General features: G+C 57.0%; 1 protein-coding gene across 1 annotated transcript in view; it reads right to left on the minus strand.

The window, feature by feature from the left end:
- LOC132400063 (phospholipid-transporting ATPase ID-like) overlaps window positions 1-17,368 on the minus strand; it is a 153,049-nt gene that overhangs the window by 7,768 nt on the left and 127,913 nt on the right. Inside the window, 4 exon segments of the mRNA XM_059981146.1 lie at window positions 1,473-1,696; window positions 8,793-8,976; window positions 9,384-9,525; window positions 10,983-11,232. Of these exon segments, the coding sequence (XP_059837129.1) occupies window positions 1,473-1,696; window positions 8,793-8,976; window positions 9,384-9,525; window positions 10,983-11,232 (800 nt within the window).

Below are 17,368 nucleotides of genomic sequence, written 5' to 3' on the forward strand. Positions count from 1 at the left end.
CTGAAAGGCCTAGATAGGGTGGACATAGAGAGGATGCTTCCTATAGTGGGACAGTCACAGCCTCAGACTAGAAGCACATCACTTTAGAACAGAGATGAGGAGGAATTTGTTTGCCCAGAGGACGGTGAATCGGTACAATTCACTGCCACTGACAGCGGTGGAGTCCATTCACTGGGGATATTTAAAGCTAACGTTGATGGGTTTTTGATTAGTAAGGGCATGGTAAAGCAGACTCAATGGACCAGATGGCCTAATTCTGCTCTGAAGTATTTTGATCCCGTCTCGAACTGCCACGGTCCAGTGGGAACGGAGTTCTGGGATTCAGACCCGGTGGCGGTTCAGGAACAGCTGACGGGTTCTCCAGTTGGCTTGGTCAACAGGACCCCTGTGGTGGCTTCAGGAGGGACTGTCGGAGTAGCCTGGCTGAGTAACTGCGGTGCATTTTGTAAACAGTGCACACTGCAGCCATTTTGGGGTGGCAGGGATTGACAGATGTGAAGGTGGGGGGGGGGGGGTGCGGTTTGGCAAGAACCTAGAAAATAGGTGATCAGTGAGATGTTGGAATGGGCCAAGTATTACTGAGGTGGGGCCAGATGTTAGAATCAAGGACAACAGATGTATAGAGGGGATTAGCCAGATGTTAGGACTAAGAGAGAGAGGGGGTTGGCTTGATGAACAGGGGACATGCAGTGACCTGCCAGATGTTAGAGTTGTCTCTGAATGTGTGGAATGGGGCCATTTGTTAGCAAGATTGATTGATGTGCAGCTGGGTCAGCAGATATCAGGCAAAAGGAATGCTATAAGCCAGATGTTAGTACAGGCCTGGTTTGTTGGAGGTGTGGCCAGATGTTAAAGCCAGATCAGACAGATGTGTACAACGTTTGAACAGATGTTAGTGTCATGCCTGTTGCACCTAGGGGTGGATCCAGATGTTAGAACCAGTGAGGACTTAAGTTAGAACGCCTGACTAAGTGTGCAGGGCTCAGCCAGTCCTCTTATGCCCAGAGGTCCAACCAGTTACTAGACTGTAGGGAATGCAGGCAATATCAGCCAGATGTTAGGATGTAGGGAATTTATTCAATGTTTGGCCAGACATTAGTGCCAGGGCTGTTATGGCCAGAGGTGCAGATGTTGAAACCAGAATTGACAGATGTGAAGGCCAGATGTTGAACATAGAGAATGTGTTGTAGTGTATCAGCCAGATGTTAGTGGCAGGACTGTTATAGCCTGATGTTAGAACTGGTAAGAGATGCAGGCCAGATGTTAGAACACAGGGATCGTGTGCAATATTTAGCCAGATGTTATCTCAAGGCTTGTTACAGCCAGAGGTGAAGCCAGATGTTACTCCCCCCCCACCCCAGGGGTGACAAGACACGGAGGAGGGGGCCGAGGCGGGACAGGAAGGGAGAGGGCACCCGCAGGTGTCGTATCAAGGGACCCCAGGGCAACGTGGGGGGGGGGGGGGGCTGTACCTGGGCGGAGAAGCCGCAGAAGAAGCCGAACCAGAAGTGGACCATGGTGAAGGCAAAGTTCTTGTAGAAGAAGTAGCAGAGGAACTTGCACATGCGCAGGTAGGACCAACGGCCGTGGACCAGCAGCAGCCTCTGCAGGAACTTGAACTGCGAGAACGAGTAGTCAGACGCCAGGACAGCCTGGATCCCCTCCTGCCCGCTGATCCCCACTCCGATGTGAGCGGCTGCACGGGCACAAGCACCAACGTCAATCTGGGGCAAACCCCATCCGAGGGGTGGGGGGGTGCGGATACGAGGAGTCTGGATGTAGGGGCTGGCGTGGCTCCCAGGGACCGGGACAGCTGTAGGTGGTATAGAGACAGGAAGGAGTGTGGGGAGTCACAGAGATGGGGAGGGGTGCAGGGGGTGAAAGGGTTTACAGAGATGGGGAGGGGTGCAGGGGGGTGAAAGGGTTTACAGAAATGGGGAGGGGTGCAGGGGGTGAAAGGGTTTACAGAGATGGGGAGAGGGATAGGGTGAAAGGGTTTACAGAGATGGGGAGGGGTGCAGGGGGTGAAAGGGTTTACAGAGATGGGGAGAGGGATAGGGTGAAAGGGTTTACAGAGATGGGGAGGGGTGCAGGGGGTGAAAGGGTTTACAGAGATGGGGAGAGGGATAGGATGAAAGGGTTTACAGAGATGGGGAGGGGTGCAGGGGGTGAAAGGGTTTACAGAGATGGGGAGAGGGATAGGGTGAAAGGGTTTACAGAGATGGGGAGGGGTGCAGGGGGTGAAAGGGTTTACAGAGATGGGGAGAGGGATAGGGTGAAAGGGTTTACAGAGATGGGGAGGGGTGCAGGGGGTGAAAGGGTTTACAGAGATGGGGAGGGGTGCAGGGGGTGAAAGGGTTTACAGAGACGGGGCGGGGTGCAGGGGGTGAGGGGAGGGGGTGTTATAGAAATTGGGAAGGTGTTGTGGCTAAAGAGGTTTACAGAGATCGGGAGCGGAGTAGGGGTTCACAGAGACGGGAGGGGTGTAGAGGCTGGAGGGGGTAACAGAGACGGGGAGGGGAGTTGAGGATGGAGGGGGTTACAGAGACGGGGAGGGGTGTAGGGGCTGGAGGGGGTAACAGAGAGGGAGGGGTGTTGAGGCTGGAGGGGGTTACAGAGAGGGAGGGGTGTTGAGGCTGGAGGGGGTAACAGAGACAGAGAGGGGTGTAGAGGATGGAGGGGGTTACAGAGACGGGGAGGGGTGTTGAGGCTGGAGGGGATAACAGAGAGGGAGGGGTGTTGAGGCTGGAGGGGGTTACAGAGAGGGAGGGGTGTTGAGGCTGGAGGGGGTAACACAGGGAGGGGTGTAGAGGATGGAGGGGGTTACAGAGACGGGGAGGGGTGTAGAGGATGGAGGGGGTAACAGAGATGGGAGTGGTGTAGAGGATGGAGGGGGTTACGGAGACGGGGAGGGGTGTAGGGGAGGGAGGGGGTTATGGAGACGGGGAGGGGTGTAGAGGATGGAGGGGGTTACAGAGACGGGGAGGGGTGTAGAGGATGGAGGGGGTTACAGAGACGGGGAGGGGTGTAGAGGATGGAGGGGGTTACACAGAGGGAGGGGTGTTGAGGCTGGAGGGGGTCACAGAGAAGGGGAGGGGTGCAGGGGCTGGAGGGGGTAACAGAGACAGGGAGGTGTTGAGGCTGGAGGGGGTAACAGAGAGTGAGGGGGTGTTGAGGCTGGAGGGGGTAACACAGGGAGGGGTGTTGAGGCTGGAGGGGGTAACACAGGGAGGGGTGTTGAGGCTGGAGGGGTAACAGAGAGGGAGGGGTGTTGAGGCTGGAGGGGGTAACAGAGACAGGGAGGGGGGTTGAGGCTGGAGGGGGTAACAGAGAGGGAGGGGGTAACAGACAGTGAGGGGTGTTGAGGTTGGAGGGGTTACAGAGACGGGGAGGTGTGTTGAGGCTGGAGGGGGTAACAGAGACGGAGGGGTGTTGAGGCTGGAGGGGGTTACAGAGACAGGGAGGGGTGTTGAGGCTGGAGGGGGTAACAGAGACAGGGAGGGGTGTTGAGGCTGGAGGGGGTAACACAGGGAGGGGTGTTGAGGCTGGAGGGGGTAACAGAGAGGGAGGGGTGTTGAGGCTGGAGGGGGTAACAGAGACAGGGAGGGGAGTTGAGGATGGAGGGGGTTACAGAGACGGGGAGGGGTGTAGGGGCTGGAGGGGGTAACAGAGAGGGAGGGGTGTTGAGGCTGGAGGGGGTTACAGAGAGGGAGGGGTGTTGAGGCTGGAGGGGGTAACAGAGACAGAGAGGGGTGTAGAGGATGGAGGGGGTTACAGAGAGGGAGGGGTGTTGAGGCTGGAGGGGGTTACAGAGAGGGAGGGGTGTTGAGGCTGGAGGGGGTAACACAGGGAGTGGTGTAGAGGATGGAGGGGGTTACAGAGACGGGGAGGGGTGTAGAGGATGGAGGGGGTAACAGAGATGGGAGTGGTGTAGAGGATGGAGGGGGTTACAGAGACGGGGAGGGGTGTAGAGGATGGAGGGGGTTACAGAGACGGGGAGGGGTGTAGAGGATGGAGGGGGTTACGGAGACGGGGAGGGGTGTAGGGGAGGGAGGGGGTTATGGAGATGGGGAGGGGTGTAGAGGATGGAGGGGGTTACAGAGACGGGGAGGGGTGTAGAGGATGGAGGGGGTTACAGAGACGGGGAGGGGTGTAGAGGATGGAGGGGGTTACACAGAGGGAGGGGTGTTGAGGCTGGAGGGGGTCACAGAGAAGGGGAGGGGTGCAGGGGCTGGAGGGGGTAACAGAGACAGGGAGGTGTTGAGGCTGGAGGGGGTAACAGAGACAGTGAGGGGGTGTTGAGGCTGGAGGGGGTAACACAGGGAGGGGTGTTGAGGCTGGAGGGGGTAACAGAGAGGGAGGGGTGTTGAGGCTGGAGGGGGTAACACAGGGAGGGGTGTTGAGGCTGGAGGGGGTAACAGAGAGGGAGGGGTGTTGAGGCTGGAGGGGGTAACAGAGATGGGGAGGGGTGTTGAGGCTGGAGGGGGTTACAGAGACAGGGAGGGGTGTTGAGGCTGGAGTGGTTACAGAGACGGGGAGGGGTGTTGAGGCTGGAGGGGGTAACAGAGACAGGGAGGGGTGTTGAGGCTGGAGGGGGTTACAGAGACAGGGAGGAGTGTTGAGGCTGGAGGGGGTAACAGAGACAGGGAGGGGTGTTGAGGCTGGAGGGGGTAACAGAGACAGGGAGGGGTGTTGAGGCTGGAGGGGGTAACACAGGGAGGGGTGTTGAGGCTGGAGGGGTAACAGAGAGGGAGGGGTGTTGAGGCTGGAGGGGGTAACAGAGACAGGGAGGGGGGTTGAGGCTGGAGGGGGTAACAGAGAGGGAGGGGGTAACAGAGACAGTGAGGGGTGTTGAGGTTGGAGGGGTTACAGAGACGGGGAGGTGTGTTGAGGCTGGAGGGGGTAACAGAGACGGAGGGGTGTTGAGGCTGGAGGGGGTTACAGAGACAGGGAGGGGTGTTGAGGCTGGAGGGGGTAACAGAGACAGGGAGGGGTGTTGAGGCTGGAGGGGGTAACACAGGGAGGGGTGTTGAGGCTGGAGGGGGTAACAGAGAGGGAGGGGTGTTGAGGCTGGAGGGGGTAACAGAGACAGGGAGGGGGGTTGAGGCTGGAGGGGGTAACAGAGAGGGAGGGGGTAACAGAGACAGTGAGGGGTGATGAGGCTGCAGGGGGTAACAGAGACAGTGAGGGGTGTTGAGGCTGGAGGGGGTAACAGAGACAGGGAGGGGGGTTGAGGCTGGAGGGGGTAACAGTGAGGGGTGTTGAGGCTGGAGGGGGTAACAGAGACAGGGAGGGGTGTTGAGGCTGGAGGGGGTAACAGAGACAGGGAGGGGTGTTGAGGCTGGAGGGGGTAACAGGGAGGGGTGTTGAGGTTGGAGGGGTTAACAGAGAGGGAGGGGTGTTGAGGCTGGAGGGGGTAACAAGAGACAGGGTGTGTTGAGGCTGGAGGGGGTAACACAGGGAGGGAGGGGTGTTGAGGCTGGAGGGGGTAACAGAGACAGGGAGGGGTGTAGAGGATGGAGGGGGTTACAGAGACGGGGAGGGGTGTAGAGGATGGAGGGGGTTACAGAGACGGGGAGGGGTGTTGAGGCTGGAGGGGTTAACAGAGACAGAGAGGGGTGTAGAGGATGGAGGGGGTTACAGAGACGGGGAGGGGTGTTGAGGCTGGAGGGGTTAACAGAGACAGAGAGGGATGTAGAGGATGGAGGGGGTTACAGAGACAGAGAGGGGTGTAGAGGATGGAGGGGGTTACAGAGACGGGGAGGGGTGTAGAGGATGGAGGGGGTTACAGAGACGGGGAAGGGTGTAGAGGATGGAGGGGGTTACAGAGACGGGGAAGGGTGTAGAGGATGGAGGGGGTTACAGAGACGGGGAGGGGTGTAGAGGATGGAGGGGGTTACAGAGACGGGGAGGGGTGTAGAGGTTGGAGGGGGTCACAGACGGGGAGGGGTGTAGAGGATGGAGGGGGTTACACAGAGGGAGGGGTGTTGAGGATGGAGGGGGTAACAGAGACGGGGAGGGGTGTAGAGGATGGTGAGGGTTACAGAGACGGGGAGGGGTGTTGAGGATGGAGGGGGTAACAGAGACGGGGAGGGGTGTAGAGGATGGTGAGGGTTACAGAGACGGGGAGGGGTGTAGAGGATGGAGGGGGTTACAGAGACAGGGAGGGGTGTAGAGGATGGAGGGGGTTACAGAGACAGGGAGGGGTGTTGAGGATGGAGGGGGTAACAGAGACGGGGAGGGGTGTAGAGGATGGTGAGGGTTACAGAGACGGGGAGGGGTGTAGAGGATGGAGGGGGTTACAGAGACGAGGAGGGGTGTAGAGGATGGTGAGGGTTACAGAGACGGGGAGGGGTGTTGAGGCTGGAGGGGGTAACAGAGACAGAGAGGGGTGTAGAGGATGGAGGGGGTTACAGAGACAGGGAGGGGGTAACCGAGACAGGGAGGGGTGTTGAGGCTGGAGGGGGTAACAGAGAGGGAGGGGTGTTGAGGCTGGAGGGGGTAACAGAGAGGGAGGGGTGTTGAGGCTGGAGGGGGTAACAGAGACAGGGAGGGGTGTTGAGGCTGGAGGGGTTAACAGAGACAGGGAGGGGTGTAGTGGATGGAGGGGGTTACAGAGACTGGGAGGGGTGTAGAGGATGGAGGGGGTTACAGAGACAGAGAGGGGTGTAGAGGATGGAGGGGGTTACAGAGACGGAGAGGGGTGTAGAGGATGGAGGGGGTTACAGAGACGGGGAGGGGTGTAGAGGATGGAGGGGGTTACAGAGACGGAGAGGGGTGTAGAGGATGGAGGGGGTTACAGAGACGGGGAAGGGTGTAGAGGATGGAGGGGGTTACAGAGACGGGGAGGGGTGTAGAGGCTGGAGGGGGTCACAGACGGGGAGGGGTGTAGAGGATGGAGGGGGTTACACAGAGGGAGGGGTGTTGAGGATGGAGGGGGTAACAGAGACGGGGAGGGGTGTAGAGGATGGTGAGGGTTACAGAAACGGGGAGGGGTGTTGAGGATGGAGGGGGTAACAGAGACGGGGAGGGGTGTAGAGGATGGTGAGGGTTACAGAGACGGGGAGGGGTGTAGAGGATGGAGGGGGTTACAGAGACGGGGAGGGGTGTAGAGGATGGTGAGGGTTACAGAGACGGGGAGGGGTGTTGAGGCTGGAGGGGGTAACAGAGACAGAGAGGGGTGTAGAGGATGGAGGGGGTTACAGAGACAGGGAGGGGGTAACCGAGACAGGGAGGGGTGTTGAGGCTGGAGGGGGTAACAGAGAGGGAGGGGTGTTGAGGCTGGAGGGGGTAACAGAGAGGGAGGGGTGTTGAGGCTGGAGGGGGTAACAGAGACAGGGAGGGGTGTTGAGGCTGGAGGGGTTAACAGAGACAGGGAGGGGTGTAGTGGATGGAGGGGGTTACAGAGACGGGGAGGGGTGTAGAGGATGGAGGGGGTTACAGCGACGGGGAGGGGTGTTGAGGCTGGAGGGGTTAACATAGACAGAGAGGGGTGTAGAGGATGGAGGGGGTTACAGAGACGGGGCGGGGTGTAGAGGATGGAGGGGGTAACAGAGACGGGGAGGGGTGTAGAGGATGGAGGGGGTAACAGAGACGGGGAGGGGTGTAGAGGATGGTGAGGGTTACAGAGATGGGGAGGGGTGTAGAGGATGGAGGGGGTTACAGAGACGGGGAGGGATGTAGAGGATGGTGAGGGTTACAGAGACGGGGAGGGGTGTACAGGATGGAGGGGGTTACAGAGACAGGGAGGGGTGTAGAGGATGGAGGGGGTTACAGAGACGGGGAGGGGTGTAGTGGATGGCGGGGGTTACAGAGACGGGGAGGGGTGTAGAGGATGGAGGGGGTCACAGAGATGGGGAGGGGTGTAAAGGCTGGAGGGGGTCACAGAGACAGGGAGGGGTGTAGAGGATGGAGGGGGTTACAGAGACGGGGAGGGGTGTAGAGGATGGAGGGGGGTCACAGAGACGGGGAGGGGTGTAGAGGCTGGAGGGGGTTACAGAGACAGGGAGGGGGTGTTGAGGCTGGAGGAGGTCACAGAGAGGGAGGGGTGTTGAGGCTGGAGGGGGTAACATAGGGAGGGGTGTTGAGGCTGGAGGGGGTTACAGAGAGGGAGGGGTGTTGAGGCTGGAGGGTGTAACAGAGACAGTGAGGTGTGTTGAGGCTGGAGGGGGTAACAGAGAGGGAGGGGTGTTGAGGCTGGAGGGGGTTACAGAAACGGAGAGGGGTGTAGGGTCCTGAGGTTTTACAGAGGAAGGGGTAGGGACCAGAGGGGGTTACAGAGACAGCTATAGGGGCCAGAGAGTTTATGAAGACGGGGAGGGGTTAGAGGCTGGTGGAGTGGGGGGGGTTACAGAGATGGGGAGGATAAGGGGATGCTTTATACTGCTAGCATTTAGAAATGGGAACAAATTTAAAAGGAGCACAGCAAATGGGAGAGCTGGGCCAGAGTAACCAATGGGAAAGTGTGGGGTATCGTGAAGTGACCAATGGGAGTTCGGAGGCTGGGAGAGTGAAATTAAAAGGGAGTGCAGGAGGCAGTGGAGAGCGACCATTGGGACAGAGAGGCACTATTGAGAGAGTGACCAATGACTGAACTTAGTTGGGAGAGAACCAATGAGAGTACAACTGGCTGGGAGAGCAGCCAACAGGAGTGCAAGTGGCTGGAAGAACATCCAATGGGAGTGCGTGTGGTTGGGACAACAGCCAGTGAGAGGGTGTGTGGCGTGGAGAGGGACGAATGGGAGAGCGAGGTGAAAGGATCGGTACAGGTGCGACGGCCTGAAAGGACTCACTCTTTATCATGCTGACATCGTTGGCGCCATCACCGATGGCCAGGGTCACCGCCTTCTTGTACTTCTTCACCAGCTCCACCACCTGGGCCTTCTGCAGGGGCGTTACCCGGCAACAGATGACAGCACGGCAGGCACAGGCCGTCTCCAGGAATTCCAGCTCCATGTCAGCCTCTAGGGCCTGGGCCTGGGGCACAGACGGCTGTTAGACGGTGGGGAGACAGTCTGGTACACTCCCACAGACAGATATGGCCCAGGACTCTGAGTGCACAGGCCTGCCCTGTCCAACCCTTCCCCGTAGGGCAACCCACCCAGGTCAATAGTTCAGGGGTCAGAGGTGTTCTGCTTCCATCCCGTTCTGCGGCTGTGTGTTCCACTCTCTGGATGAGGACTATCCCCCTCTGCTGCCCTCCAAATCTCTCCCACTACCCCGAAATCTGCCCGACCTGCTGAGTTCCTCCAGCATTTTGTGTGTGTGTGTGTGTGTGTGTGTGCATTACCCCCGTCTGTTGTCAGCGGTCTAACACCACGTGCCGACCTTTCCCACCAGGACCCATGCTGGGAGCGGGGAGTGTGGAGGGGGTGCAAACTCACCAAACTGTGCCCACTGATGACCAGGGCACACTCCCCAGGCACGACCTCCACCACTGAGGTGAGGTGAGGCGAGGTGAGCTTCTCTGAGGAGCTGTAGCCATTGATGGAGCGGAAGGAGTCACGCATCCGTTGGCGGGCATGACTGGAAGGGAAGAGAGAGAGAGAGAGATCAAGAGAGAGAAATATACAGGAGAAGGGGGAGGGGAGAGGGGAGAAGAGGAGAGAACAGGAGAGGAGAGAGGAGGGGAAAGAGGTGGGGAGAGAGGGGGGGAAAGAGGAAGGGGTTGGGGAGGAGGAGGAGGAAGAAGGGGAAGAGGGGAGGAGGAGCAAGAGTGGGGAAGGGGAGAGAGGAGGGGAGACAGGAGGGGGAGAGGAAGGGGTTGGGGAAGGGGAGGAGGGGGGAAGGGGAGAGAGGAGGGGGGAAGGGGAGAGAGGAGGGGAGACAGGAGGGGGGAGAGGAAGGGGTTGGGGAAGGGGAGGAGGAGGAAGGGGAGAGAGGAGGGGAGACAGGAGGGGAGAGGAAGGGGTTGGGGAAGGGGAGGAGGGGGGAAGGGGAGAGAGGAGGGGAGACAGGAGGGGGGAGAGGAAGGGGTTGGGGAAGGGGAGGAGGGGGGGAAGGGGAGAGAGGAGGGGGTGAGCAGAGGGAGACAGGAGTGGGGAAGAGTGGGGAAGGGGGGAGAGAGATGGTGAAATGATTTATAATTGCCACACACGGATGCCCAGTGCGTTCTACGTGCGTCCATAGAGACTATTTCATCACACAGAGCACTGAGGTTGTACAGCGGAGAAGCAGTAACCAAATGCAGAATAGAGTGTCACAGTTACAGAGAGAGTGCAGGGCCGGCAGACAACAACGTGCAAGATTGTTACAGGTAGACTGTGAGGTCAAGGGTCCATCTTATCGCACTGGGGAACCATTTAACAGCAGGGTAGAAGCTGCCCTTGAGCCTGGTGGCTTCAGGCTTTTGTACCTTCTGCCCAGTGGGCGAGGGGAGGGGGAGAAGAGGGAGTGACCACTATCTGGGCTGCTTTACTGAGGTAGTGTGAGTGAGACGGGGGGAGGCTGTGTCCACACCTCTCTGCAGTTTCTTGCGGTCACAGGCAGCGCAGTTGCTGTCTGAGGGAGAAAGTTTTCCATGGTGCATCGATAAAGGTCTATGGGAATATGAAGAATTTCTTTTGCCTCCTGAGGGAGTAGAGGTGTTGGTGAACTTTGTTGGCTGTGATGGAGCAGGACAGGCTGTGGGGGATGTTCACATTTGGGAACGAAGCTCTGAACCCTCTCGACCTCAGGCCCGCTGACGTAAGCAGCAGAAAGGGTTGGGAGCTGGGTCGGCATTCCCCATTCCGATCAGACCCTGACTCAAGGGCTCCCAGATCCCCAGCTCCATTCCTCAGGAACACCCCCCACCCCCAGATTCACCAGAGTCACATCCCAGACCCCCAGTGACAAACTCCTGGACCTCTGCTCCCTTGAAGGAGGTGCTGGTGGGGATGGAGTCACCCCCTTGGATGCAGCTTTGCACAGCCCCCTGCGGGTTCTCCCACCCGCGTGCTGCAGCCGGGGATCCCACCCGTTCCCTGACGGAGAACACTCACCGAAGCTCCTCGCGCACCTCGTGGACGGTGCTGGTGGGGATGGAGTCACACCCCTTGGATGCAGCTTTGCACAGCCCCTGCGGGTTCTCCCACCCGCGTGCTGCAGCCGGGGATCCCACCCGTTCCCTGACGGAGAACACTCACCGAAGCTCCTCGCGCACCTCGTGGACGGTGCTTCCCGAGAGCAGGAAAACCTCGGCCAGGTCGTCGGTCAGCATCTTACAGGAGTAGCCGATGTTCACCGCCGTCTCTGGGGGGGGGGGGGGGGGAGACGGTGCAGTTCAAAGTTCAAATTACATTTATCAGCAAAGAGCATGCACGTCACCATATACAACCCTGAGACTCGTCCACTCGTGGGCTTTTACAGAGAAATACAACGAAAAACTGCAAAATAATGACTGGTAAGCAACCAGCGTGTAAAGGAAGATGAACCGTGCAAAGAGAAAACAACAAACAAATAATAGCAACAATAGAGAAAGATGGACAGATATCAGAAACACAGGAGATTCTGCAGATGCTGGAAATCCAGAGCAACACACACAAAATGCTGGAGCAGCATCTCTGCAAAGGAATTAACAGTCGATCATTTTGGACGAGACCCTTCATCAGGACTGGAATATACCAAGGACGCGGCCTAGAAGATTAGCTCGTCTTTGGAGTTTCCTGATTTCACAGCTTACATGTTTTGATTAACCGTAAGCGTCATTTAGACGCGCCTGGTCGAGGTGGGTGAATGGCGTCATATATCCAACGAGCGTAGGCTTTTTCTATTCAATTCGGGAGGTTTTTGGAAATGTTGGCAGCTAAGTGATACAACGGACTGTGAGGTGCCAGTGAGAGAGTGAGTCGAGCTGAGTTAGTTGGAGTTCACTGCAGCAGTGGGTGGTCCTAATATTTCTCTGTGTCCAGAGGATTGTGATAATTTGCGGCACACAGTGCCTATTGGATGTGTGACTGTCACTTTGTATGCTCCATTCTCGGATCGCTGCAGTATTCTGTGGCGAACGCCTTTTGTTAATCCATACATGGATTCGGGTGTGTTACACTGACACTTAATGTCAGAGAATTTAATGAACATCCTGAAATTCCTTTTCTTCACAACCATCCACGAAAACAGAGGAATGTTCCAAAGAATGAACGACAGTTAAATGTTGGGACCCCAAAGCCTCCCCAGCTCCCCCCTCCCACGCATTAGCAGCAGCAAGCAACGATCCCCTCCCCCAGCAGCAAGAAAGCATCTGCACCCTCCACCCACCGAGCACTCAGGCATGCAGCGAAGCATCACAGACTTGCAGAACCCAAAAGACTGCTCGTTCACCCAGTATTTCGACACAGCACAGGCTTTCACTCCCTAATAAGGGAATGAGAGATGTCCCTCGGGTCTCTGGGCACACAGCCACAGATCTTCCGTCTCCCATGACACGCCGATTTCCTGCCAGGGCACCAACCTCGAGTCTGCCCGCCTGCAGAACCACGTGTTACAGTCGACCACAGGCACAGATTTTAATGTTAAATATATTTTCAATACCTACACAAAAATATAGACAATTAAAACAATTGCTCCCTTAATCAAACTAACGGTGCACTGCATCTTAGCTGACAAACTGTGGAGGTTTGGAAACAGTTCTTCCTAAGTCTTACTGAAATAGAGTCCTAGGACGGCAATCCAGAAGGTTCCGGAATCCACGGGAACAGGTACAAGTGTCTGTGGGGAAGGGTTCATAAATCCACATTGAGATGACGCAAGGTGACGATCGCGGAGAATTCCAGAGGACAAGTGATTCACGCAGGGATAATGAGGTGGCAGTCGCAGAAGATTCCAGAAGTCGAGTGGTCGTCCCTTAAGTACTAGAGTCCACAAAGAAACACCTAAGTTCCAAAACACACGTAGGGATATCACAAGGTGACGGTCACGGAGTATTCCTTAACACAAGTGGTCACACTTGTGTACATCCTGAACATAGCCTGTGCTGTGTCGAAATACTGGGTGAACGAGCAGTCTTTTGGGTTCTGCAAGTCTGTGATACTTCGCTGCATGCCTCAGTGCTCGGCGGGTGGAGGGTGCAGATGCTTTCTTGCTGCTGGGGGAGGGGATCGTTGCTTGCTGCTGCTAATGCGTGGGAGGGGGGAGCTGAGGGGGCTTTGGGGTCCCAACATTTAACTGTCGTTCATTCTTCGGGGCACTCCTCTGTTTTTCGTGGATGTTTGTGAAGAAAAAGCATTTCAGGATGTACATTGTTTACATTTCTCTGACATTGAACGTGCCTTTGAAAGGAAGGGGGAAGATGCCATAATAAGAAGGTGGAGGGAGGGGAAGGAGGATAGTGAGAAGATGATGGGTGAAGCCAGGTGGGTGGGAAATGTAAAGGGCTGGAGGAGGAGGAATCTGACAGGAGAGGAGGGTGGACCATGGGAGAAAGGGAAAGAGGAGGGGCACCAGGGAGAGGTGACAGGGGTAAGAGGCCAGAGTGGGGAATAGAAGAAGGGGGAGGGAGGGATTATTTTTTAAACAGAAGTAGGAATCGATATCCACGCTATCAGGTTGGAGACTGTCCAGTTGTGACGCCTCCACCCCGAGACTGGCCTCACCTTGGCACGAGACCCTCATGTCGGAATGGAAACGGGAACTGGAATGAAGATGTCTGGCCACTGGGAAGTTCTGTTTACGGCAGATGGATTGGAGGTGTTTGATGAAGCAGTGCCCCAGTTTACGTTGGCTCTCACCAATGTAGAGGAGGCCACGTCAGGAGCACCAGACAGAGTAGACGACCCCAGCAGAGTCGCAGGCGAAGTGTGGCCTCACTGGAAGGACTGTTAGGAGCTCCGTACGGAGGTGTCGGGGCAGGAGAGGCATCCTGGCCGCTTGCAGGGATCTGTGCCAGAAGGGGGATTAATGGGGAGGGACAAACTGACAAAGGAATCATAGGGGGAGCGATTCCTGCGGCAATGCGGTGGGGGCAGGGTAAAGATATATTTGTAGGGTTGCAGGATCCCTTTGGAGATGGTGGAGGATGATGTGTTAGATATGGAAGCTGACGAGGTGGTCGGTAAGGACAAGAGGAACTTGATCACTGTTACGGTGGTGGGAAGATGGGGTGACGGCTGAAGTCAGACAGACATACACAATAAGACAGACACATAAATAGATAGATAGGTAGACAGGTAAATAGACAGATAAATAGATAGGTAAATAGATAGGTAAATAGACAGGTAAATAGATAAATAAATAGACAGGTAAATAGACAGATAAATAGACAGGTAAATAATGCTAAGAACATGAGTTGGAGAGCAATTCAAAGTGAGTCCATAGACTCAATCACCTTGTTGAGGTGAGTGAAGTTATCCTTGCAGGTTTAGGAGCCTGATGGATGTAGACCAATAACTGTTACTGAATCTGGTGGTGTGAAAGGGCTGAAAACAGGAACCCCCCTCTGCTTGGGGTCAGACACAGAGTGAAACTCCCTCCACACCGTCCCATCACACACTCCCGGGGTCAGACACAGAGTGAAACTCCCTCCACACTGTCCCATCACACACTCCCGGGGTCAGACACAGAGTGAAACTCCCTCCACACCATCCCATCACACACTCCCGGGGTCAGACACAGAGTGAAACTCCCTCCACACCGTCCCATCACACACTCCCGGGGTCAGACACAGAGTGAAACTCCCTCCACACCGTCCCATCACACACTCCCGGGGTCAGACACAGAGTGAAACTCCCTCCACACCGTCCCATCACACACTCCCGGGGTCAGACACAGAGGGAAACTCCCTCCACACCGTCCCATCACACACTCCCAGGGTCAGACACAGAGTGAAACTCCCTCCACACCGTCCCATCACACACTCCCGGGGTCAGACACAGAGTGAAACTCCCTCCACACCGTCCCATCACACACTCCCGGGGTCAGACACAGAGTGAAACTCCCTCCACACCGTCCCATCACACACTCCCGGGGTCAGACACAGAGTGAAACTCCCTCCACACTGTCCCATCACACACTCCCGGGGTCAGACACAGAGTGAAACTCCCTCCACACCATCCCATCACACACTCCCGGGGTCAGACACAGAGTGAAACTCCCTCCACACCGTCCCATCACACACTCCCGGGGTCAGACACAGAGTGAAACTCCCTCCACACCGTCCCATCACACACTCCCGGGGTCAGACACAGAGTGAAACTCCCTCTACACCGTCCCATCACACACTCCCGGGGTCAGACACAGAGGGAAACTCCCTCCACACCGTCCCATCACACACTCCCAGGGTCAGACACAGAGTGAAACTCCCTCCACACCGTCCCATCACACACTCCCGGGGTCAGACACAGAGTGAAACTCCCTCCACATCGTCCCATCACACACTCCCGGGGTCAGACACAGAGTGAAACTCCCTCCACACCGTCCCATCACACACTCCCGGGGTCAGACACAGAGTGAAACTCCCTCCACACCGTCCCATCACACACTCCCGGGGTCAGACTCAGTGTGAAACTCCCTCTACACTGTCCCATCACACACTCCCGGGGTCAGACACAGTGAAACTCCCTCCACACCATCCCATCACACACTCCCGGGGTCAGACACAGAGGGAAACTCCCTCCACACTGTCCCATCACACACTCCCGGGGTCAGACACAGAGTGAAACTCCCTCTACACCGTCCCATCACACACTCCCGGGGTCAGACACAGAGTGAAACTCCCTCCATACTGTCCCATCACACACTCCCGGGGTCAGACACAGAGTGAAACTCCCTCTACACCGTCCCAACACACACTCCCGGGGTCAGACACAGAGTGAAACTCCCTCTACACTGTCCCAACACACACTCCCGGGGTCAGACACAGAGTGAAACTCCCTCCACACCATCCCAACACACACTCCCGGGGTCAGACACAGAGTGAAACTCCCTCCACACCATCCCATCACACACTCCCGGGGTCATACACAGAGTGAAGCTCTCTCTACACCTCTCTATCTGTAGACTCTCTATCTGGGAGTCTACCTGAGTCCTTCTGGGGAGACCTGGCTGGCGAACTGGCAGGACCTGGAGATGAAAGTCATGGCCCGGCTGGGGCGCTGGTCAGGCCTTCTCAGGGTGCTTTCCTATCGAGGCAGGGTGGTGGTCATAAACCAGCTGGTGGCCTCCATGTTGTGGTATCGGATGGTCACCTTGGCCCCTCCTGCCCCATTTGTTGCAAGACTGCAGAGGAAATTAGTGGACTTCTTCTGGGGCAACAGGAAACACTGGGTCTCTGCAGCGGTCTTGAGTCTCCCAGTGGGAGAGGGCGGACAGTCGCTGGTGTGCGTCCGAACGCAGCTGGCGGCTCTCCGCCTCAGGACTCTGCAGAGATTCCTGTACGCCGAGCACCCTCCCAGGTGGCACGTGTTGGCGACTTTCTTCCTCCGGAGGGGCTGCTGTCTTCATGAAGACATGCGGCTACCACCGGCGGGTGTCAGCCGTACTGCTTTGCGGAGTCTGCCCGGCTTCTATCAGGACCTACTGAGAGTCTGGAACATGGTCGCCTCAGGCCGGGAATCCCCTCCTCAGGCGGAGGGCGGGGTCCTGGCCGGCCCTTGCCCTACCTCAGTGGCTCTCGGTGCGGCTCAGTTGTGTGGACCGACTCAGGCCGAGCTGCTGGTCGGGCCCAGACCCCGCAATCTTCTCCGGGAGCCGTGTCCGCACAACTTGAGCCGTCTCTCATCGATACCCACAGTCCCATTCAGGGATGCAAGTAGGAGGTATCTGTATGGGCTGCTACTCCACATCCTCCACTTCCTTGCCCTTGTACACCGTCCCGACACGCCATGGCGGTCGGTCCTTCCACCCAGAGGTGAGGAGGGTCCCCACTGGAAGTCCCTTTACGCCGGGGTTCTTCCCATGCACCTGGGGGATCTCGGCTGGAGGGTACTGCATAGGGCAGTGCCCTGCAATAAGTTTTTCAGTTTGTACATGGACTTCCCACCCGCATGCCACTTCTGCGGGCTGGAGGAGACCGTGTACCACATGGACATGGAGTGTGTGAGGCTGCAGCCTCTTTTTGCATATTTGCGTGGGCTGCTTCTCGCCTTCTGGCTGCATTTTAGTCCCACCCTGTTTATATATGGTCATCCAGTAAGGAAGGGGGCATGGAGGGATGAGGATGTCCTAGTCAACTTGCTCCTGGGGCTGGCGAAATCCGCCATCCGAGGGTCTTGGAAACGGGTGGCGGGAGGATCTCCCCGGGCAGACTGCCTGGCAATGTTTAGGGGGTACGTTCGTGCTCGGGTAACTATTGAAAAGGAACACGCGCAGTCCACAGTGGCCTTGGAGGAGTTTCGAGACCGTTGGGCTCCGCGGGGTGTAAATGCCATCGTGGATAGAGATGGCAACATTCTGG

This window comes from Hypanus sabinus, chromosome 9 (genome assembly GCF_030144855.1).
Source record: "Hypanus sabinus isolate sHypSab1 chromosome 9, sHypSab1.hap1, whole genome shotgun sequence".
Taxonomy (NCBI): domain Eukaryota; kingdom Metazoa; phylum Chordata; class Chondrichthyes; order Myliobatiformes; family Dasyatidae; genus Hypanus; species Hypanus sabinus.